Raw genomic sequence first — 25,696 nt, forward strand, 5'->3', positions numbered from 1 at the left:
TAATTTTAGCACTATTTAGATAGACTGCTTACATATTTTCATGTTACCAGATTCATATGAAGCCTGTTGAAGAAATGAGGGATTTTTTACACCCCCTCAGTTTTTCATTTATTTGTACATGAAGAAAAACATAATAATGAGAATTGTGAACTGCAACTCTAGGAAATTGCAAACCTAATAATTGTATACTGAATTGCAGCTGAAGTACTGCACTGCTAATGAGAATCAAAAATTCTCACTTCTGAGTACTTCTGTGAAAGTCTAAGGGTTATCCCTACCACTACATCTGAAAGGCCTCTCTCTGGATCTGATAAGACAAGAGAACAGGTGCAGAGAGGAGTATAAATTGGAGAAGTATTAGAGATCTGGAGATCTCTGGCACACTGGGGAAAAAATGGAGAGACCAAGTTCTGTCCTTAAAACAGAATGATTTAACATCCTTTAAATAAACATTAGAAAAAAGTATCTTCAGATAAACAGACATTATATTAGAAGTGGACAACAGTATATCCACAAAATACAATTTAAGAGAAAGCACGAATAGTCACCTGAGTAACGGATCTTGAATCCTTTCTTGCTGGTTGCATGATCAGTTGACCAGCGGAGATGCAGCTGATTCATTTTGCTTGTGAAGTTCAGTTGCCCAGTATGATTTCCACTCAAAGCAACCAGTAAGGGGCTTTGCCCAGAAGAACCTTCAGAGATGAATAAAGAAACTACTGAAGTTTTAAAGTACTATGCGTTTAAGTAATTCTTTCAATATTGTAACTAAGCTGTGAATGTGAACATGGTAGCATAGGAAATAGCCAGACACTTCCTTGTCAGAGAAATAACGAAGAGATCTCAATTTAATCTGTCCATCTGGTTTTAGGTTTTCACTAGAGAGCATTATAATTGCTTAATATTTCAATTTGTTTGTACCTAGATAAAAAAAATCTAGGTACAAACAGATGTAAATATAAAGCAACTAAAGATTTCTCCATAAAACCTTTGAAAAAAGTAGTTGTTTAAAATAAAAAGAGGTATTAATTTTTATTTGACACAAATACACTGAATGAGGGTCTGTGTCTGCTCCTTGCCCTTTTAAATCTATTATTTATTTAAGCTCTTTTCTAACTAGTGAGTTGTAGCAAATGTATACTTTGATATTGTACAGCTTGTACAATTTCAACACCACCATATTACATAATGAAAACAGAAGATAAAATAAAGCTCTGCCATGTGTAAGACAACCACAGTTTCATTTGGAATACACATATGTACAAGTGTTATGAATTTGCATGCTTCACTAGGACTCAGTTCTGTTAATTACTATGTTTATTATAGTTCCATTTTAGTGTAGTGTTCATTTATGGTAAATACAAGATGCTGAAAAACTGTATCCTGGCCCTAAACCAATATCTTCACCAGAATAAAACCATAGAGGCACAGATAATGATTTCAGGACTATTTATATAACAACATATATAGAAGAGAACAACAACAACAAAAATCCATTTATCAATCCAATCTCCAACTGGAACCTTTCTAAAACATGAAATGGCTTTTTTTTTTCCTCCATATGAAGGTAATGTTTTCTCCAGCTGAAGCACTCTCACATGCTCACCATGTCCCTTGCTCCACGTTTTATCAAGTTTAAGAAAGCTATGTCAACCAACATTATCTTGGTCAGAGTTACTATTACAAATGAAGAGCTTCTTCATTCATTTTTTGCTGAGTTTGAGCAGCTACAGCCTGAATAGGTCTTCTTATGTTACATGGAAATAGAAAAATAAAACTGAATCTAATGACAACTAAAAATTGAATACAATAAAATTGAAAATTGTTATCAGCCCCAACAGTTCAACAAATTAAAAAGTATCATTTTTGACTGGGACATTTCAGGTACAAAAGAGAGGCTATGGAAGCCACAAAAACCTAAACATTAAAAATACTTCCCAGCTCTTAGGAACTGCATTTCATTCACTCTAATACTACAACTAAGTTAGCATTATTTTAAAAATTCTAAATAATAAATGCATGTACAAAATAAGAACAAATAAGCATTGCTTTAGGCACAGTTTGCTCAGCATGCCATCATAAAAATGCTTCATGACTTGTTTGTTTGTCATATTGCAGAGTTAGTGTTTGATGATTACAATGTAGGATAAATGATAAGGAATGCTAAGGTCTATTCCTATTTTTGATTGAGAAAATTATTTAGAACATGACATTTGACTCAGTTTCTCTGTGCTTCACTTTGGATTTTGTAAATCCGTTTAACACCCTTGTTACAGTTTGGAATGTAAATGTTCTTTTAAAATTCTTAAGGGACTAAAGAATGGACTTCTACAAATAAAGACCTACTACCTACAATAAGGTAAGAATCCTTATTAGTGATCATGAAATTATTTTGCAGCACCATATGCCATAACACAGTTTTTAATCATTAGGAGATCAGAGGATTGATTCAATGTATTTTAGTTTTGCTTTGTTTTTCCCGGATTTGAGTTTCAGTTTCTGTATCTTACCTACCAGTCAGCTCCTCAGATGGTGTTCAGGAAGGTCAGCAGCATGACTCAGTTGTTCTTGATTCTGACATTTATTTAATTATTATTTCAGAGTTTGTCTATATAAGGAAACAACACACTCAACTTCTGGTGTGGTGATCTGTCATAGGATGTTCTTTTGAATATTAGATAAATGTTGGCATTATCTTCTATTTTCAGTGATAGATTAGTCTCAGTTTGTTTCAGAGAGAAAAAAAATTCTGTACTAAATGAATGCTATTCAGTGTAAATACCTGAATGCCATAATTTCAAGTTCAAAACACTTTAATAATTATGATCATGTAACATTTGTGGCTTCCGTGGTTTGGAATCCAGAGAGGGTTTACTAAGGGTATGACAGGTAAGTGGGAATGGCTCATGGGCTTGTTGCTCCCACTTGACCAGGCTGACTTTACTGACTGGCTGCCTACCCTGATCATCATCCAGCTGCTGAAGCACCATAATCTACAGTGCAGTCAGGTGGGTGCAGTTCTTGCTGTGCTTTGCATTACAAAGCTGCCTTATGAAGCAACCAGAGATGAGTGCCTTAGCAACACTAATTCTCTAAATATTTGTCTTGCAAATTTTTATACATTTTCTCCATAAAGTTTCATGATGTATCTTTACCTTTTAGAGATAGATCAGTGTGGTTCTCCTAACCTAGATTAAATACACTTTTTTGGACTGCACAAGGCCCACAGTATGACACATATTTGTTTGCTGCAAAATGCAGCAGTATTTGAGTCTGAGTTAAAGCCATCACTGGAAGCAGGAGAGCCACATCAGTATTGTCTTCTGCCCCCAAAAACTCATGCTGAGATGTCTAACTAATTAGCAAAGCACATTGCTAATGTGGCCACAGGGACGCAAACAAGTATCTCTGCAAGGTGCTGCAATGGACCATATCTGAATATCAACTTGTCGAGAGCTAGCTCAGGAATCTCCACATGGCACTATAGTTGAGAGTTTATAAATATGCCATTATCTTTTTCACTTAAGGTTGCTGGTAGGTGGTAGAAAAAATTACTTCTGCAGAGCTGCAGTAGAGATGAATTTGTAAGAATATTATTTCATGCCATGAAATTAAAGTGCTTAAAAATGTAGGAACGACATTAGTTCTTCTCTCAGATCTACTCTTAATAATCTGGTTTCATTACATTTAAATTCAGAGGAAAGAAAACAGAAATATATATCAGGAAAATTATGTTGTTTCAACTGAATTTATCCAAAGAAAACAACGTGAACAGACCACTAGAAAAGTTCCAGTAACATTCCATATTGTCTTTGATACAAAATGGAATGGAAGAAAAGCCAGTCTTAATAGATTTTTTGCAGACTGTTTTTTGCACTAACCTGACATGGACCAGCATACATGTTATGAAGAAAAAAATGTGCTATGATATGGCATTTTTAAAAGCATCAAAAATATTGTGGATTTTTTAAGGATGTTTCTACCAAAAAGTGAAAAAAATTAGTAATTTTAGACATTAAATTCTAATCCGCCAGAAAAGTACTTAAAACAAGATAACTCAATAGATGTGACCTTTTAATATTTTTTCATGCTCTGAAACTCCCATAGTGAATATTCATCATTTCTATCAAACTTATCATCTATTCTAGGTTAATGAAGGAAGATATGATAATGGTCTCTAAATGAATAAAAATGTATTTAAGAACAATCAGAGACAAGTTATCCTTGTCAATCAATGAGAACATAATAAGTCATAATAAGATCAGAATGAGGTAGAAAATAAGAATTAAGTAGGGGCCTTTGAGAAGTGACAACGCATTTTTCTGCTCTTTGTCCCTAAACAGATGAACACTTCAACAGTGGTATGTTCAAACAGTGAACAACACTGGTCTGCAATGCTATGGAGAAGCCAGATAGGGTATTTGAACTCAAATTCCAGTATTAAGACTCAAATAATTTTATTCATTTGGACAAATGTAATTCTAACCCCAAAATACTTCTTCACCAGAAACGAATAATTTCGGATCAGCATGTTAACATCTCCTTTCAGACACCTGCATGAATTTTGCTGGAAACAGAAAACTATGTGACTTTCCCAGGGAAACAACCGTTGTTCATGCTCCTCTGTAACAATACCTAAGAAAATTTAAAATATTCTCTGTCTTGAATACATCTATAAAAACTTGCATTGGCTAATAGATTTAGATTTAAGGCAAAAGTAACAGGAATTCTGAATTATTGTTTTATTTTCAGATATATCACTCCATTGTGATCCCAAAAATTGCAAATCAAGGTCCACTCCACCCAGTGTTTGATCTTGTGTAATAAGATAGAATTTAAATCTTTCTTACCATCAAATACCTCCAGCTCATCAAACTGCTTTTCACTTTGAAACATTTCTACAAAAATGGAGATGTTATATCCTGGCTCAACCTTAATAGTCCAAGAACATGTCTGAGAGTTGGGGTAGGTGCCTGGATAACCTGGACTGAGGATCACTCCTGATGATTCTGTACGAATTTCATTTGCTGGACATTGTGCTAAAAAGGACACAAAAAGAACACTAAGAATAGCAATGAAACAAAGTGCTTCTTCTCCAGTAAATGCATGCTTCAGGGTCAGTTTCCAAATGAAAACATGTTAAAACCATATTCTAGATGGAAGGGGGAAAAATTCCCTATAATATGCACAGAAACAGGACCACTTTTATAAACTTTGATTTATGAAACATTGTATTAGTTTATAAAATACAGTAAAGCATCTATCCAGAAAGAAATATGTTAGAGACTAAAGTGGTTTCAGTCAAGGAATTCACATATGTTGGTGCAATCATTCACAAAGGTGAGGTAAAAGTAACAGTAAAACTTTTTATTTGGAAACTGTATTCTATTTGAGATCCTAAAAAATTGAACCAGCTTTAGCACTGAAGCCTATTACATAAACATGACAATATATTGAAACATCTAGACATACCAGATTAATTTACAGTACACAAGTTTTATGTAAAGTGTTCATTTTCAAGATAAAATGCTCCAAGTCACCCAAGTAAGACCTTCTTACCAACTACTTCCCCTGTATTTAAAGTCTGAGCTCTAAATTTCACCTGGCATTCATAGGTATTCATGACCTCTGCATACTGAAAGGACTATAATATATTAAAATACTGTAAATTTTATATTCTAAACACTGGTTTGATTAGGAAGTTTTGTCACTATTTAATATTTTGCCTCTCACATAGAACTCATTTTTTCGAATCTGTTTCCTGATACGTTTTGTCCACAGTTTCATAATATATGTTCATGTTAACAATATTTTTGTGTAAGATTCACAAATATATCTAGACAGAAATGTATTCCTGGAAATCATCTGTCATAGTGCCCAAGGACTTAAATAAAGTAAAGGTTGTATGAAAAGTGAAAACAAAACAACAGAGGGAAAAGTGATCAGCAGAAAAAGTATACTGTGGGGGGAAATCCACACATAAATATCAGAAACAAACATTTAAAACAGGACCATTTCCCTCAGCAGACCTTTTGCAGACTTGGAGGTGAAATTTAGGTTCAGTTGTAGCTGAGAAATTTCTTCAGTCAGAGAGAAAAATGTCAGCCAGTGAAAAGGAGGGATGTAATATGCAAGTGAGAATAGGGCATCAAGCAGGGGAACAAGATATGGGTTGGGCAAAAGATTGTACACAAATAATTTTTTTTGGCATATATCCCTTTCTGCTATTATTTGACTGCACTGGCTGCAGCAGACAGTATCCCTAAGAGGCAAAGCCATCTTTCATAGAAGATCCTAAGAAAGGGAAAGCCTGTGGGACAATGGTATATAAGGCAGTGAGAATCCTTTAGACAATAATCCAGGGATTGCTTCTTGAGGTAGAATCACCTGTAGTAAAATGACATCCAGAAATTTCACATGAAATTCTGTATAAGAATACAGCATTGCATGTGTTTAATGACAGTAGCTTCTTCTCTCACTCTCCTAAAATGAAACACGCTGCTACTTTTACTACCTCTATTCTTCAAACTAATACAAGAATAACTTGGGAAAATGCTGTCAAAAGGTGCTCTGACTCATAAGTTTGCAGAAAACACAAGTAAATCAGCAAATTCTCAGAGAGGAAAATTGGGCAAAAAAATACCATCAGATAAATAACAATAATTTTCCCCACAGCATTTCCTGTCTGACATGAATAAAAGTGCACATCACTGATGAAGGGTAGCTGACATGACACAGTTCCACAAACTGCTTTATCCTGTAGTTTCATTCCTTATGCTATTTTAAGAAGGGAAAAGGTGTTTTATACTGATCCAGTATCAGCTTACGTGAAATGTTTATTAAAAATGGTAACATTAATGAGAAAAACTTGAGAATTAAAAGCCTGTCTTCAAAAATTACAAAGTCAAAAATTACAAGTGCCCTGGAGAAATAAGTGATGCTGTTTGACTTTTCACAGCAAGACACAGTGATTCTTTTCAACACTGGAAAACTGTTGCCTCTTTGGATAAATTATGGGCTAGAAATGGCTACAATAAACTAAACATGGCAAACAAGAAGTTGCAATGTATGGGTCACTTGGAATGGGACATGGGAGTGTAGGAAGTACATCTGCAGTGGTTTTGTAAACATGCCATATCTAAACACTAGCAGCACAAATGCTAAGGATACAAATGTCTTTTGTTGCTTGTTTTTCTTCATCCTCTTAGGGAGTTATGGAAATAACCATCGGTCAAATCACTCAGGAAACCAACTATATAGTAGTCATTCAGATTTGGGGTTTGCAAACAAAATCTAGATGTTACACAGATACAGTCCAGACAAGACTAAAGCCTGGTGGTCTCATTACTTGAGAAATGTAATATTACAATTCTTCCAGAGAAGTTTACAGCTGGGTTATTCTAAAAGGCTGTTATGGCCTCATTTATATGGGTGCTCTTTCAGCTAAGTTACCACAGATATAATTTTCAGAGAAGTGACCTCTAAGTATCTTCTTAAGAACTCACTGAATGAACTCTGTTTACGTACTCCAGTATATGAAATTTTTGGAAGTTTGGATGGAATATTATCAACTAAGAATAAGATTCAAAATTAAATTTTGAAAAATCTGAGATCAATGTATAGTGATCCCCAGAACACTGTGACTAAGTGCTGAAATATTGTTCACTAACTCAAGAAATACACTGCAAGCGTCTTTAAAAAATTGAGCCAGGGAAGGAATGAAATGAAAACATAAAGTCAACAATTCAGAGAAGTGAAAAATGTTAGTTTCTTTTGGGATAAAAGAACTGTCATAGAACAGGAAGAAAGACACACTCATATAGCACAGACACTGACTGTGATCATCTGAGAAACCTGGCAGTGCTCCAGAGAAGAAATGGTAAGAATGGTCTGCAAAAAGAAAAAGAGACAGGAATAGGAAATTGTGGAGGGGGGAGGAAAGGGTAAAAAACACACAAAAATTACTTTTCCTGCCTCTTTATTTCAGCTGCTTTGCTCTTTGACTATCTAGTTTTTCTTGTGAAGACATCAGGGACAAAAAGGGAAGGAAAGAGACAAGGAAATAGCTTAGTTACTAGGTATGAAAAAATAACAAAAAAGTTATTTCAAAAACATGCAAAAATTATCAATAACAGTGAAAATCTGCTCTTAGCTGTCTCTTGCTTGCAGCCAAATCTTAAGAAGGAACCTGAAACTAAATTATTCACCACAGGGAAAATGTGCCTTTTGCAGATGTTTCCTCATGCCCTTCTCTCATAATTGAGGAAAAGTATGATGTTGCTTTGTAATTAAGAACATTTATTTGGTGAGTGAATATTAAAAATCAACAGCCTAAAGGTCAGAGCATTTCCTTGAACACATCATCACATGTACACAAAAAAACATCAATGCAGTGATGCCAAACTGCTTTTTGCCTTTTTGCATTTATACATTCTTTATATATTTGTAGCTTTGTAGCATATTATTGTATAACTATATAGATTTGTAGCTAGCATTTCACCTACTCTGTTAGACAGAAAGACAGAACACATTCCTAGAGACCTGAATCCTCTGGGGACCAAGGGTAAATTCTCTGGGGACCCAGGTTAAAATGGCTTCTCAAGACACTTCTTCATAAACAAAGTTTAGTTAGTATCTAAAGGAGGGGGAGGGGGGGTCAAAAAAGGGTCAAAACAGCAAGGAATTATCTCAACTCTAACTGGGAATTCTTGTCAGTTATGCTAATTTGTGAAACATAAAATTGTGTCTACTTTATGTTACTATGTGCATCTTCAGCACATTTTTGGCATGTATTCCCATGTGTTGTGCACCATAAAGGATTCTTAATAAAGATAACTGCGTTTTTATTACCTAACTTTGTCTGATTGCTTTTTAGGACTGAAAAGACATCAGCAGGACTGCTGTAGGAATTTTTTTCTCCACATATTCTATTGTATTCACTTACTGAACTTCAGAATTTTACTAACAAAACAATTTTTAAATCGGAGAAATAATGTTTAAGTGGAAAAAACAATGTACCTCTCTGAATCAAATCAGTGCAGGTAGTGATGCTAAGGGTGATATTGTTTTCACTTATTGAACTTTAGAATTTTGCTAATGAAACAATTTTCAAAAAGGAGAAATAGTGCTTAAGTGGGGAAAAAAATGTACCTCTCTAATACAAATCAGGGCAAATAGGGATGCTAAGGGTGAAAGGAGGTATGAAATATTCCGCTGTGGTACTGAGACAAAACCAGCATATTCCTAGAGCAGAAAATTCAAGTAAGATCAAAACTATTATGTCCTTCTAACCTGTAAACAGCTCAGTTCCTCTTTTGTGCTAGAACAGAAGTGACCAAATATTTTTAAACCCTGAGCTATAGCTTCAGGTCTTCCTATTGCCAAGATTTACTTCCTATGGCTAAGAGTCATTCGTCAAGGAGTCCCTTCCAGTCTAAGCTGTTCATAGCTGATGCACCACGGGCACTAATGAGAGGAATAGCTCTGAAGTAGTTCAGGGGAAGGCACACTGTGTGTTTCCCCTTTGCAGTCTGGGAAGCTGCCTGTACCACAGGGTTTTGTGGCAAATTGGCACAGCTCACCACGGCAGCCTTCATTGGCTCTTTCTGCCCCCTAATGAATTACTCACCAATTCCTCTCCAGTTTAGCTTAGCTGCTGATTACAGAGCTTAATCTCCAGGCTGGAAGCTACGCTTTATAAGATTTAAACTTTAGAAGATTCATATGTCTACAGACATACGACAATATAAAACTGAGATACTGAGACAGTAAGACTGCTTCACCTTGTTCCTCAAAACAAAAGGCACATCCATTTTTCAGTACCACAGCTATACCTATAATTTCAATAAAAGTAAACTCCACAGTGTTATTGTCTTGTATTTACCATACACACAACAGGTAAAAAAATCTGCTATTTTGAGCTTTTTTTTTTTTTTTAATAATATTAGCTCTGCCATTTGAGCATAACATTTAAAAATAGAATACTCATAAGTAAAAAGTGCTCTGGTTGAGGCAGAGCACATACATATTTGGGTTTGATTTAGCTGAAATGGAGCTATTTTTCCCCACAGCACCCCCTCACAGTACTGTGATTTATGTTGGTAGCTAGAAAGGAGTTGATAATGCAGCAGAATTTTGGCTACTGCTGAGCAGTGCTGGCACAGCATCAGTGCTGTCTCTCCAACATTCTGCAGCACCACTTCCCAGCAGTGCCAGCTGGGGGTGGGCAAGGTCTTGGGAGGGGCCTTAGTCAGGACAGCTGACCCAAACTGACCAAAGAGATATTCCATACAACAGGATATTGGCTCAGCAATAAAGGCTAAAGGAAAGGGGAAGAAAAGGGTGTACTCATTATTTACAACAGCTACATATGCTGAAGTCCTGCTTCCCAGGAAGTGTCTGGACATTGCCTGATGATGGAAAGTAGAGAACAAAATATTTGGCTTTTTTCTCTTCTTGTTCATCCGACCTTTCACTTTTGCTTTAGCAAATTGCCTTATCTTGACCTACAAATTTTTATCCAAGTTATTTCCTTTTCCTGTCTCACTGAGAAGGGGAGACAGAGTGGCCAAGATCAATACAACAAAATATTATACTCTTAATATCGTTTATTTTGTTTGACTAACACATTAACATATTTGAAACCTCATGGACCCTCTTCTGTGAAATTACAGGGTGACTCAACTCCCTATACGTTTAGAAGTTTAGGAAATGATATGAAATTTACCACTTGAGAAAATATGAACTGCAAAATAAATTGGATGTTTGAGCCCCAAAATATATTTAATACTTAATTATTTATAAGTAAACTCCATGAATATTAAAAGTAGCTACTGTAAAATAGTTTGGAATGATAACAGGAATAAATACTAAAAAACATGCTTTAGGCATATTGGAGGACACAAGTAATCTATTTTACATTCATTTTTAATAAGATTGTTGCACATGTAAATTCCAAAAAATGTTATTTGTTAAACTTGCATAAATTCATGCACAGAGGCAATGCCTACAGAAAAACAACAGGAAATAACAACTCTATGTTACAGTCACATGCAATTGCGTGCAGTGGGGTAGTATCATGAGAATGGTAATTCTGCATGTCAGCGTAACACTTTCATCATATTCTAGTTTTGAGAAACACATTCCTTAACGTGGCTTTTGCAGAAATCTGATTTAGGTTTTTTGGGGAAGGCCTGACCAAGATTCCTAACTCTAATACTATTTCTGATATCCTAAACTTTGATTTTGCTTTTTATCCATAAATATGATCACCACATTAGGACAATATTCTCACACTACCCCTCTAATTTAAGTTTTTGAGCAGCCATATTACCTTACACTGAATATCCATTATCTGTTTAACTAGCATCTCAAATTTTGTGACCAGTACAGGAATATTTCTTTCTGTCACAACACTCATAATGCTTTAATGTACATCTCTACTCTTCCCTAAAAGCAACTAAAATATGAAAGAAATTTTTAGCAAGAGTATAAAGGTACAGGATGAGAGCAGGGCTCCAAGAGTAGAAACAGAAATGACGACAGTTCAATATTTTTAAGCATAAACCCATTCACAATGACAGCATGTTCTGCAGGGGTGCATAGGGCTCTGCATGTTAGAAAATACCTGGCAAGTTAACAGAGTACCAAATATCTTGAGAAAGTCTGTCCTCAGACAGGAAGAGAAAAGGAGCTGTAAGAAAACTGTGGTGTGCTGTGTTTACAGCTGCTCTGGAGGTCATCTCTTGAGAATGATGTAGAATTGGTCATGGAGATTCATTTTCTTACCTGTCAGATATGCTATCAGACTCATATATAATATCCTAGAATTTGGCCTTCTATCATATAAATATGTTTTTTGACTACTACAACACAGTGGCACAGCTCAGGAAAATGGAAAGTGTTCCTGTATCTTGAAAAAATATGAAACTGAACTAACAACGGACAATATGAACAATTTTAAATTACAAGTAAAATGTAGAGAAGGCAGGTAAAATATGAGAAGGCAGTTCAAAAATTAGTTTGAAATACAATATGCAAATTGCATAGCAAGTAGCAAAGTTTTTTCAAGTCTATGAGGATAAAATAGTTTCTTATAAATGCCATTTCATCCTGCATCACTCGTAAAGAAATAGAATAGATTGGGCAGGGTATTGGGAAGGATGGGAAGAATGATTAAAGATATTAAATATCTTCTGGTCTATAGAATCATGCCATAAGTACAGTGAATAGAAGCCAACTTGTTACTGATTTTTTCCCATAAGAACTGGACAACATGGAAACAGCAGGTGCTGAGTTCAAAGCAGACAGAGAAACAAATTCACATTTTAAATAAATTGTATAACTTCTTGCACAAAAATTTGTGGATTTAAGGCATTTACATGGGTTCAAAATAGGACTGAGTAATTCTACTGAAGAAACAGCCCTACAGGATTCAAAATATAAAGAACATTGCTGGCTTAAGAGTGGCTTAGCCACAGTTGAGTTGAGGCCTTAATTATCTGCACGTTTGCAGTGATTTTCTGTCCTGCACTAGAAAATCATTAGTGGTCAGTGCTAGATATGGAAAACCGGGTATATGTTCTGGTGTATAGAATTTCTGGTCTGATGCAGAAATATGTATTTCCCCCTTCAAATACCTAGGTTTACAAAATGCAACATGTGCACCTTCAAATATTGATCCATGAGTAAACACTATAAAGGCAGTCATTAAAAGCACAACTTTTAAATGATCTAGCAATATTTCGTGTGTTTCATAAATACCAGCTAGGATTTTATAATAAAATAGGAATCACATTCAACATTTATCTCCATAGTAATACTGGGAGGCTGGGATAGAAATAAAACCAAGTCATTCTACTTTCCAGAAAAGAAAGATACAACTTGGCTGAAGAAAGGAAATCAAGTGCATCCTAATTTACCTCAAGAAATTCATCCCTTATGTCTGTCCAAAATGACTGCCAGAATCTTACTCTAATGCCTCCAGTTCTACTGTCTACTGTCTCTGAATCACTCAATGGCACTTTCATTTTTCATGATCAGATTATTTCTTTTGATGTCACCTTGTAACAAAGTTTTGCTGTATTCACAGGATACAGCCATTTGCACAGCCTTGCAGGAATTTTTATGGATGGCTCACCCTTATCAGAAGTTCCTAATAACTCTGTGGATTTTACAATACCTGTTCAGTTTGCTTCACGCTTTCATTTTACATTTACACTCTAATTTTCATAGTCAAGAGTTAAGTTACTGCTGTTACTGTTAACTAAAAAATGAAGTCTGGATTTGCAGTACAATCATCTTATTAAAATATTACATTTATAACAGAGAAAAACATTGATTAAAAAAAGAAATCATCAGAAACATTAATAAGTATTCAGTTATTCTAACAAGAAAGACATAAAAGTACACAATGTTCCCATTAATTCTGCATATTTTATGGCCAGGGTCTTGCAATTAATAATGATTCTTTTCCACTCAAAACAAAGATATGGAGTCCAATTTCTGAAGCCATGGCAGATATCCAACTAATTGTATGCACAAATCAAAAAAGGGGAGGAAAAAAACCACTTTACCTCAAGTATGTGTGTTCATGCGGACAATTAGATGAATAAAACAAATTATGGCATCAATAAACTAATAGTTTGCACTACAAATTCTTTATAAATTTTTAAATAATGGAAGTAGAGAACCAGGGTAACAGGAGGGAAGATACACATACAGCTATTATTACAGTGTCACAATAATTGTTGTGCTTCCAGGATTATCACTTGTGCATATGGATGTTCTCACCCCATGATATGGAAGATACTCCATCCACAATTCCATATTATAGATACAAGTTAAACTTGTATAATACAGAAGAAAGAAATTCTAATTACTATTTGATTTTCTTAAATTTTAATGATAGCATCTCAGCAGTAACTATTTTTGCCCCAAAATTTTGAGGTAGTTCAGGACAAAGTTCTACATGCTTCTTTGATCACTTTTCAAACATTTCAAAACCTTTTTGTCAACCGCTATTTAACAAAATGAAATAAAATAAAGAAAAAAAAGTCAAACAGCATGTTTTGAAAAACAAAATTGGAAGAGTGGTTGGAAGACTGAATACAAATTTCCAGGATAAACTCGTTTTCCATGAAGATGAGGACATTACATAAAAATGTGCATCTAAACATCGTTCATATTAAATTTTCAGTTCCTTGTTTGAAATATCGTATTTTTTAACAGAATATAAATAGTTGAAAGAGACTTAATACTTTTTGAAAAATTAAAATTTGCCACATATTTACAGCTTTTTCATGTGACTCTGTTATACAATGTCCATATTTGTCAGAGCAAAAAAGGAAAATTTTCTTATTTTATTTTGAAAGCTTAATTTAATTTCATATTTTTAGTATTCTTCAAAAGTAAAAATGGATCCTTGGTTTGTTATGAAGTAATATAGAATATTTTAAATTAATTTTAAAAATTAGTGTTTCAGTAATCATGGAGTCAAATAGTTAAAATCACTTCTCATTGGTTCTAAAGAAAGAAATTTCTACATAAAATTCTTAGGTCCAAATATACAAAAAGGTGCATTTCTTAGATATTAAAGAAGTAAATGGAAAATTTTCTTTTAAGCATCAATGAAATGACAGTGCCATAGATTTGATGCTTTATGTAGGATGCATATTAATGATATACACACCATGCAAGTATATATTTACCTTCACAGGATGGAGAGGATCCTTCAAACTGCAACTGTGCATTCAGTTTGCAGGTTAATATATCTTGTCCAACAAGGGTAAAACCAGGGTGGCACCTGTACTTCACAAAATCTCCTGGAAAAGGTATTTAAAACAAGTTAAACCTCAAAAAATCCTTCAAACAGAAGTATATCGAAATCTCAGGTGGAACATGAAATAGCTTAGTTTAATTAGAATTCAAGTGAAAACAGAAGAAAGAAAAAGAAATACTATCTTTTTACCTATTTCAAAGTCATCATCTTCTGTAAACAAATCTGCATGTGGAACTGTGGGTGGAGGCTGGCACTTCCTGAGCTGATAAGCTGCAAATTTAAGGGAGAAAAAAATCATTACTGTTGTGCTAAGGAGTACTTTACAGAAAATTCATTTCATATTCACACTTCCCAAATTGCAAGAGCTGCACTGAACCTCGTGGTCTCTCAGTTACAACATTTTCCAAGTTAAATGTCATTACATGACATGAGTGTGATGAGACAGTGGAACAGGCTGCCCAAAGAAGATGTGGATCTCAGGAATCATACAAGTCTAGGTCTAAACCTGGTCTAGTGGAAGATGTTCCTGTTCCTGGCAGGGGGGCTGAAACTAGATGATCTTTAAAGTCCCTTTAAATTAAAAGCATTCTATAACTCTTTAAAAAGTCTCTTCTCTGCTTTTCAAATCTGTTTCAATAAATTGTGAGCAACATCATAAGAAAGGTGACCACTAAAATGACTGTTACTATAATGGAATAGAATGCCTACAGCAGTGGAAGAAGCCCTTTCTGGATTAAAAAACCGAAACAGAAATAAAGGTTGTGATGAGACTGCATATCCTAAAGAAGATTCTCCCCTACAAGGAACAAATTGACTGTCAGAACCAAATTCTCTAGACAACTTGATATTCCTATCCGCTCTAGTTTTTGGTCCTCAGATTAAACACAGTGGGTGACCATGTATCATGACCTTGTTTTAGGAGAACCGTACAGACAAGAGAAACATTTCAGATTCTGAGTAACAATTTGATATGGACTTCCCCATGCAAACAGGTATCTCATTACTCTCTTTCTGCAACATTTATTTGGTCTTTGTGAATACATTCATTGTATATTTTTGATTTAGAGTCCAGACAGCTAAAAATCTTTCATTTATTATACATATTTTGGGTGATTAGTCCAAATTAGAGCTGGAATTATAGTTCAGCTTTTCACTTCTGAGTTAGATGCCTAATTTTCACCATCTGTAGCCCTGAATGTAACTTTGAACGAAGTATTTTGCTGCATATCAGTCTTCATGCTATTGTTCAATCCTACCATAGGACCCCAGAAACTATTCTGAAGAATAATGTTACTAAAGACAGTGAAATCTTACTGATTAAATCGGCCAAAGTAATTAAAACAGTAAGAGCTTAATATTAGATGGTAATGGTTAACATTAAAGATAGAACATAGTTTATTAAAAGTCCCAAATTAACATTCTTAGGATTTTTAATATGTAATTTTAAAAAAATTATAAGTACTGTTATTAAAAACCAAAGAACCCCAATCAAAAAAAAAAAAAAAAAAACAAAAAACTTCCCAAAAACAAAAAAAAAAAAAAAAAAAAAATTAAAAACAAACAAAACACCAAACAGCAAATCCATGAGTCCTGGTAAGTCAGGGAACCAAAGCTAAGAAATATTTTAAAAATTCACTAAATGATTGTAGTAGTTAGATGCTAATTATAGAAAGAAAACAGACCATGAAAATTGAGGACAAAGAATCCTCCTGTTGAAAAATCACTGTGAAATTTGAGGAGGACTTGATTGGTAGAGCTGTAAGCTGTTTCCAGAGCTGTGTTCCCACTGAAAACTCCTAGCTGAGGCGAATTATGGTCAGGACCATCCCTGGAATGTAAAACATTGAAAATTTAGCTGAAAAACTGATGTTCTTAGTATTCAAATTAACAATCTCTTTTTTCTGGAGAGCAGTTTAAATTTTTATAAAAAATTATTTTCCTAATTATTTAAAATTATTTTCTTTTTTTTTTTCCCTAGCACACAGAACACTCTTTCCAACTTCAAACATGATTTTTTTCTTTGAGAACAGACGACTTGCAATATTTTTTATATTTACATGGGCCAGAAATGTAGTGGTGGCAAGAAATTTTCAATGTGTGTTCCTGCCAAAAATTTTCGTGTTCAGATCAAATGTAGAAAAAAGTGAAAAAATTATGTAATGCTGTCATATTTCTAACATTTTGACCCAGTTGCTACAAGTCTTCAACTTTTGGTAAAAACAAAGAGCTATGGAAATGGCAAGTTACTCATCCATTTAAATTAATTCCAAAGATTCAAAGGTATATCCTAAGAGAAAACAAAACAAAAAAAAAAAAATAGAGGGAGAAAAATCTATGAAATAATCTTGTGTTTTGTGTTTCTCAACATTAGGATAAGACACACAAAGGGAAACATACTCCAGTAACATCAGGGTTCATTCACTTCCAGTATCATGATGTACATCATTCAGACCTGAACAGTCAGAATGAATAAATAAACAGTACTCCCTACTTTTATCACTGAAGAACTTTTTGAGCTCTACAACACTTATTCATGGTTGTTTTGTATATTACACGAATCTAAACTGAATGAAAAATCTTTTTCAATATGCCATTTCAGAAGGCTTGACATTATCTAGAATGTCTCTGAAAGCTGTTAATTTGACCTTTTACTGTCTTTCAATCAGAGGTATATTTATTCACCACAGTTGTATCATTGAAAAGCCTAGCATCATATCCATACAACCCTCCAGGGAAGACAACGTATGATGTATTTTACTCTTAGGCTTACAGGCAGTGCAAATACCAGAGGCAACCAAATGGCTGTTCAGAGACAGATGCACATCTCTATAAACTGTCTGAAAAACCTCACCAATAGCGACAGGAATGGTGGATTAGCTGGGAGATTGGAGCAGCTGACTCACACAGCAATAAGTTACATCCTATATTCTGTGCAAACCTTCCTTTTCCTGAACCATTTGCAGCATATATGAGGAGTCACTTTGCACAGCGTGTGGGGTAAGGACCAGGGATGGACAGAGATGACATTTCCAACACCTTCAGCATTATCTATGCCTGTTCTTGAGTGCAGTAAATCCTTATGCAAGAATTTAGACAGCTCTAAGTCCTCTTCCTTCAGAGGAGATCACAAATTGAATGGGTTTGTGTGGAAAGAAATACAAATTCAGAGAAGAGGAACATGTAATATGGAGCTTAAAGACATGGAGGTACAAGGACTAAAATTCTGGGTTAGAAAATATAAAAAACTATGTCTATCAGGCATATTGAAGTATTAAGAAAACATAAGAAAATCTTACTTAATGCCAAAATTAGTTAATGTTTAAAGATGTCAGAAATTTTTGCAAAAAACTGACATATATTGCCTGTGTGTTCATGGAACAAATAATTCAACATAGTGTAGATTATTACATTACTTTGACCTCACACGGCCTCAACTTAAAGAAGAGAGAGTCAAACAAGATCTGATTGATAACTGAGCTTGAGCTTCAAAGTATTTTGGAACAGTATTCTTAAAGAGTCCAGACAGTGATTTTTTTTTTTTTTCAGATAACCTTAGAAGTTGTTTTAAGCTGTTCTTCAGCACATATGACAACCTAAAGGGCAATACTAAGAAAATCTATGGCTCGGGACAGAGACTTGATTAATCAATCAGAAAAAAATCCCTTCTGTTTCAAAAAAATTGCATACCAAACTGCAATGTAGTCATTCACAGGTTCAGTCTGGAGTAAGGTAAAGTTGATATAAATCCCATGGCCTGGAGATACAATAATTAACCAAGTACAGTCCTTGGAATTTGGGTATTCATCTGGAAACCCTGGGGAATAAACTGTACCATTCTGAGCAGTTACATTATAGCCACAAGGAGCTGAAAAGAAAACAAATGAAAAAAATTAGTAGTAGAAAATATTTTTTCATGTTACAATATCAAAATGCTACGAAATTCTTAAAGCTTCACAAGACAAGACAACCTAAGTCTTAAAGACAGCCTTTCCCTTGGTTGATTGCTTCTCAAATAAATACTGTCATTTCTAAAAGTAACTTATGCTGATGTCCTTAAAGTTTCATTTCTTAAAATTCATCAAAATCTACTGGTAGTATTGTTTGCATATAATTCTTGAAACTAAGTCCACACACCATTTAAAAAGGGGCACCTTTTGTTTGAATTCCAGACTAAAAAACAAATAAACAAACAGGTCCTGCCTGTTTCTGTCCAACTGAACTGTAACCGAACAGGAATAAAATTCTGAAAAAAATAGGCTGACTGTTCTTTCACTAGTCCAAAACCATTATGCTTTATTTCTGACAGGTCTGAGTCATTTTTAGTGGTGATTCACTTGCGGATTGTATGCTAATTATCCTTATGACAAGTTAAATGGACATACAGACATGAATTTGTGCACACTTGCTGGATGAAGTCTGTAGTAAAATCAAAGTTGTGAAAAGGTTGACTTTATTCAAGGGCAGCAATATATGATAATGTGCTCTTTTGAGTCTCAGTTTGGAAGAATTGACTGAATATGGATGAAAGCATGTATTCAAGTAGACATGTGGCCATTAGTGTAAATTAGTGAGTCTCACCCATTAGAATGAGACTATAATCTGATTTATGGGCACTCAGCCTTGCTCTAGAACATTTCTCTTTTGCTCTTACCATTAAGCTTATGTTATTATTATCACTGTTTCTGTGACACTCCTTCAGACCCTCTTTATTTCTTTTTCAACTTAAGAAGAGATGGAAAGTAAAAGCAGAAAAAATTGACTAAAGGAAAAAGAAAAAAAACAGAAAAGGGAAATAAGGACTGATAAATGCAGAAGGATGTCTCATTTTCTGTATGGTTTAAAGCTGCTATACTGTTGTGGGTCATCTGGCTAGTTGATGAGTAGCCCTTTTTGGATTTATAGGACAGGCTAAGGAGGCTTTAACTACTTCACTTTCTTCATCCAATCAGTACTAATTTGTATTTAGCACATTTTCTGTCTGGACACAATCCTGTGCAATGTGCTCTAGGATGATTCTGCTTGAGCAAGAGGTTGGACAAGATGACCCACTGTGGTCCCTTCCAGCCTGACCCAGTTTGTGATTGTCCGTACAGAACGGCACCTGCTCCCGAACCACGACTCTTTAGTGGCCAACAAATGAAACCAGCTAAGGAAAGTGAAGGGTTGGTTCAATGTGTCTGATGCCTAGTTGCATGTTGGCTCCAGCAGCCAAGGGCATCTGACACTGTCTATCAGCTCTAGGAGTTCTGATGAAAATGCGACTCAAGCCTACTTTTTGCTGTTTCTTAAACCCCTACATTCATGCCATGGTTATTTTGTCTGGTCTCAGAAATCTACTCTGTTCTTTCCACATCCACAGTACTCTATGTTTACAACTAAGACTGCTTTGAAAATTATGCTTACCACAGGGAGATACACTTCCTGAGACTAATATTAATTTCTAATTAATATACAGGATTTTTCTGATTGAATTTTTATATTTAATATATTTTGAGTTTACTAGATTTTGGACAGGTTTCTTAATGGTGTTATTGATTGCATACATTTTTTATTTTCCCTTCATTATTCTCTAATACTCAAGAAGGAATGCAGATTGATTATATCTTAGTAAAGACAGTCTAATTTCTCTTATATGATTGTTAGCCATGGAAGATCAATACATTTTGGCAGGAAAACAAGTGTCTCAGGAAACAAAACTCTAGTAGAGCAAGTAATACATCCAGCTGTTACTAGTCTTTCTCCAAGGATCTTTAAAAATCACAGAAAACATGACATTAAACAGAAATAACTGTTTTCACACAAGATAAACATAGCTTTAGTGTGAATCAACAAATCACTCTAAATTAATGATGTTATTATGTTACACTTTGAATGACAGACACGAAGAAACAGAGATTTTTGAAATGAGTAAGTGTATAATCAAATCTTCTAAACTGTCAAATGCTAACAGTAGACTACATGTCAATTTATAAATGAATGAATACCACATTATATGTTCTCACACCTATTTACACTTAATTACATTGTGCATGGAAACACAGTAAACATTTTTAAAATTATATCAACAGATACCCAAACTCAGTAATTTACTGACAATTACATACATTACACCAAGACATCTACGGTAAGTCACCAGGACAACCAAATTGCACAGTGGTAAAGTCTTAGAGCATGACTATATGGCATGATTCTGCCATGATTACTTGAGTAGCAATTAATCTAATTTTCTCCCATACACAGATTCTCAGCCTTCAAAAGTATGTGCAATCTTCTGTAGAAATATTTGATTCAAACTTCTAAGAAAACTGGTCACAGCTAAAAAAACTATTTAATTCTTTTACTGATTTCTCTCTCAGATTCACTGTCAAATTACAACAATCAGAGTACCAACTTGTTTTCCCTGTAGAAAAAAACATTTATATGTCATAAGAATAATTTCAGCAGTACTAGGTAGAGCTTTAACACACACAGATGAATTTACCGCAAAGCAAGTAGTGTGCTAATGAGAGACAGAAAGTTCTTGATGCTCAGCAAAACAGAAAGCAGCCTGCTGTTTAGCCAGAAATGGTACCCATAAATGTACACAACCACACACTCAACAGAGTTGCATGCATTCCTCAGCTGTGTGGAGGAGATGTAGATGACTCCAGGTGTGGGTACACCTGGAAAGTAGGATTCACATGCACAGGAACCAGGCCAAATGTACATTGTGAATTATGGAAATGTCAGTAGTAGAGGAATACCTTCTTTGAATTAGAAAATGATGATTAAACCACTGAATTAAAACTATGGATGAGGGGACAGGGAAAAGTAAGAATGACTTTGTCCTCATGTCATTATAAATGTTAATTCACTTGGATGTCATTTCAAAAAACATATATTATTTACTCTTGTTTCATCTAAGAAAACAGAAAATGCTGATTTATACCATAAAAATCTGCTTCTTCTATTATACACTTTCATGTATTTTAGGAAATATGCTTCTGTAGGGAATAAAAAGGAATAAGGAAATATAGAAGGCTGCATGCCCTTTGGTGTTGCATACATATCACTAAAATATATGTATGAGGTGTTGAACTCAAGCGAGGTTTCTAACAAATTCTAAAAACATAGACTGTTAACACTTTACACTTTTATATGAATTTTTAATTGACATCTCAATAACTTTGCCATGTGTTTAACATGAAGAAAAATATTACATATCTGTTTATAATGAACTTTTAGCATTAATAACTTTGTATTTTCTTCCAAACTATTTATAAAGGTTTCTCCATAACCCAACTGTTTTTGAATAAAAGTATCTACTTGAAATAGTCTTTCACATAGAGGTTAAGATAATTTCTGGCAGTATCATGAGTTCTTATAATCAATACAAGTGACAGATATTAACAGGAACAATAAATCACTGCCGAGGAACATTATTCATAAAACATTTATTATTTATAAAGCACATAATATTCTCTCATTATCTGCTTACACTGCAGATTAGGATAAAGGCACTGTTCTTCAGAAAAAGCTGCATTATGTACAGGCCCACAAACAAGTAAACAAAAATCAGAAATTACTGTGAGTTCTGAAGCAAAGGTACTACCAGAAAGTTACCTTCACATCTGGGGAAATGATAGTTCCAATTTCTGTTGATTCCATGTTGACAAGTGAGAACAGGCTGCCCCCTCAAAACATATCCAGGATAGCATTCAAATGACACTGACTGTCCCACACTGTAATCCGAGTTGACTATATAGCCATTCAAAAAAGGAGGAGGATCGGGACAGTTCTGTAACTCATAAGCTGGAAGAGAACAGAAGTATTTTTATTGCTTGATCAGCTCCCAACACACTAGGAAGAACACATTTATATAAAATCTGTAATGCATTCAATAATAGGTAAACACTAGAATACCAAGCTGCAGTTTTTCAGAGATTAACACATAACAAGAAATAAATCATCCATTTGGACTGTACAAAAATATTTTAGTAATGTACAACAAAGTCATTAATTCCTTAAAACTTTAAGAAATACAAGATTTACATAATCCATTGGATTTTTAATATATATTGAAATATGTCCAAAAATAATGTGACCTGAAGAAATTAAAATAATTAATTAATGACTTTAACCCAACAGAGCACCATAAAGATCTAAAAATAGTACAGATACCTGTGAAGGGAAAGGTCCTTTCAGATATATCACCATGCAAAAAATTGCTTTAACGATTCGTCATATTTCATGTTAGGTTCTGTCCTTTGGAGGACATCAAAATATTATTCAATGAAACACATTTAATTCATAAAAAGCAGTGTGGTGAAAATTCAGAGGAAGCTTTCATTAATAACATTTACTAAGATATAAAGATAATGTAAGCAGCTCCAAATGAAGCAATAAAAAGACTGTTTTATAAAAATGTTATGCAGAATTACTTGCAAACAACTTAACATAGATTGGACAGTAAGTAATTGCCATTTAAAAAAAACAGTGTTAAAAGGATGAGGGCCCTCCTCTTTTTGAACCCTCAAATTCCAGTTAAGGAATACTTCTGTCAGAAGAAAGTTCCAACAAGAATAATAATACCAGCGTGCTCTGTATCCATATGTGTTGTTAAGTGAAAGCTCTAAAACTAAGGCAAGAGAATAAGATGAACATATTCTTGAACAAAGTATTTTGTTACCTTTTTCAAACTTAACCTTTACAATATGAACATGTTCATCCTAGAAGTGTATACTTATTATTCTGAAATAGATTATTTAAACAAGCCATTTCAGGAAGACTAAGCTAAACATATATTTTAGATATGCTTAAGTGCTCGCTTAAAGCGAAGTTTGTACTTAATTGGTTCACTGAAGTACAACAACTGGCAATAAGTTTTTTAGTCATTGCTAATTACCATCATGCTGTGCAATAAAAAGATTTATATTGAGAGAGCCTTCTTCTTTTCCCTAATTCCTTCAGCGAATCCAGAATTCAGTGTTTGTAATACTAGAAAATTGGAAACGATGTAGTGGTACTAGAAATATTCTGAAATCCTCTAAAAAATCAGATCCCACTTCTCTCAAATAACACAAAAAATTAAGAAAATAAATTTAAAACCTAAGAATAAAAAAGTAATTGCTACTGGTAGGAAATACAAAAAGGTTTATTTTCCCTAAATTGCGGTTCATTAAATTTTGTGCTAAATCTAGTAATGGCTCATTAACCTTTAATATTATTTCTCCTGTTATCATTTGTGTAGTACTAATTCTGATAATATCATTATCAACATCTTTATACAAAACAGAGTAGTAGAAAGATTATTTAAGAATATGGGACTCTGAAGAGTACTGTATCAAGACTGAAATATTAAACTATATAAAAATCTATCTAGCAAATTATAATAGAAATAGAATAGAAATTATTCCAGAAGGTCAGAGGATCTCACAGACTTTTTTAATGATGCAGCAATGCATTGCCCAACAGTTACAACAACAGTGTTTTGAAACAATGACAGCAAGTATTGGAATATTTCAACTTTGATTGTAGAACCTTCTGAGGAGATGAATACCATCCCTCCTTATTGTTTAACTTGATAAAATACAGTATTCCTAGATTATGTTTTGAAAGTACTTAACAAAGTCTCAGAATTTTTGAAGTTAGTATTAAAATCAGTTTCAGGGAAAAAAGAAAACATCTCTCTCTGATCTACATAAAAAGATAAGACATGAACCACTCAGGTGAGAGAGGAATCCTGACAGATTTGACAGAGGTGTTCCATGGACTAGAGGAAGTGGTGATTGTGTATATATATCATATATATCAAAAGAGATAATTAGGAAGGTGATGGGATATTAGGGAGTATTAAAACTTGGTGTGACAAAAATTATATGGAATAAGAGGTGAGTATTGTCCTGGTTTCTGCTCAGGAAGAGTTAATTTCTTCTAATTAAAAAAAAAAATTTTCTCCTGCTTTGGCAGTGAAGTGGTATGCAAAAAAACAAAAAAAAAAAAAAGGGAAGGAGCATTGCTGGGACAGGTGATCTGAACTGACCAAAGGGATGTTTCATGTTTCATACCACAGACCATCACATCATGCCTGGTATACAAACTGGGAGTAGTTACCCAGAAGGGTGGCTGGTCTGGGTTCAGGAAGGGAGCTCTGGCATCAGCCAGCAGGTGGTAAGGAAGTTGTGGACTGCAATGAGGTTTCTCCTCAATCTCCTTCAAGCTGGACAGACCAAGGGACCTCAGTCACTCCCCATGCAGCTTCACCTCAAAGCCCTTTCACCTTCTTTGTTGCCCTGCCACGGACTCTCCCTAATAGTTTAAAATCTTTCATTTACTGCAGTGCCCAAAAGCGAACACAGGACTCGAGGTGAGGCCACTCCAGAGCAGAGAGGGACAATCCCCTCCCTTGCCTGCTGGTGATGCTGTCCCTGATGCCCCCAGGACAGGACTGTCCCTCCTGGCTGCCAGAGCACTGCAGGCCCATGTTCAACTTGCTGCTGATCCGGACCCCCAGGTCCCTTTCTGTGGCACTGCTTTCCAGAATCTCTTTCCCCAGCCTGTCTGTACAGCCAGAGTTAGCACATTCCAGGTGAAAAATCCAGCACTTTCCCTCATTGAATTTCCTATGGTTGGTGATTGCCCAATCTTTTAATTAGCTGAGGTTTTTCTGCAGGGCCTCTGTGCCTTCAAGGGAGTCAGCCGCTCCTTCAAGTTTTCTTTTATCTGCCAGCTTTTATAGTATCCCTTCCAGTCCTGCCTCCAGGTCACCTACAAAGATGTGGGGGGGCACAGGGCCTAAGATGGACTCCAGTGGGACCCCACTAGTGCCAGGTCCCCAGTCTGATGTCACCCCAGTTACTGTTACCCTTTGTGCCCAAAGCATGAGCCAGTTGCTCACTCATCATGAGATGTGTTTATCCAGCTGTGTGCTGGACATTT

At 34.8% G+C, this 25,696-nt stretch overlaps 1 protein-coding gene across 2 annotated transcripts in view; it reads right to left on the reverse strand.

Annotated features, from left to right (window-relative positions):
- CSMD1 (CUB and Sushi multiple domains 1) overlaps positions 1-25,696 on the reverse strand; it is a 1,052,613-nt gene that overhangs the window by 88,577 nt on the left and 938,340 nt on the right. For both annotated transcript variants that reach the window (XM_058020501.1, XM_058020500.1), the window contains exons 42-48: positions 22,382-22,570; positions 18,467-18,644; positions 16,462-16,607; positions 14,969-15,049; positions 14,709-14,822; positions 4,851-5,039; positions 549-695 (exon numbers count right to left, since the gene is read on the reverse strand). In XM_058020501.1, the coding sequence (XP_057876484.1) occupies positions 549-695; positions 4,851-5,039; positions 14,709-14,822; positions 14,969-15,049; positions 16,462-16,607; positions 18,467-18,644; positions 22,382-22,570 (1,044 nt within the window). The remainder of the gene's footprint in view (positions 1-548; positions 696-4,850; positions 5,040-14,708; positions 14,823-14,968; positions 15,050-16,461; positions 16,608-18,466; positions 18,645-22,381; positions 22,571-25,696) is intronic.

The sequence above is a fragment of the Melospiza georgiana genome, chromosome 3, assembly GCF_028018845.1.
Source record: "Melospiza georgiana isolate bMelGeo1 chromosome 3, bMelGeo1.pri, whole genome shotgun sequence".
NCBI lineage: Eukaryota > Metazoa > Chordata > Aves > Passeriformes > Passerellidae > Melospiza > Melospiza georgiana.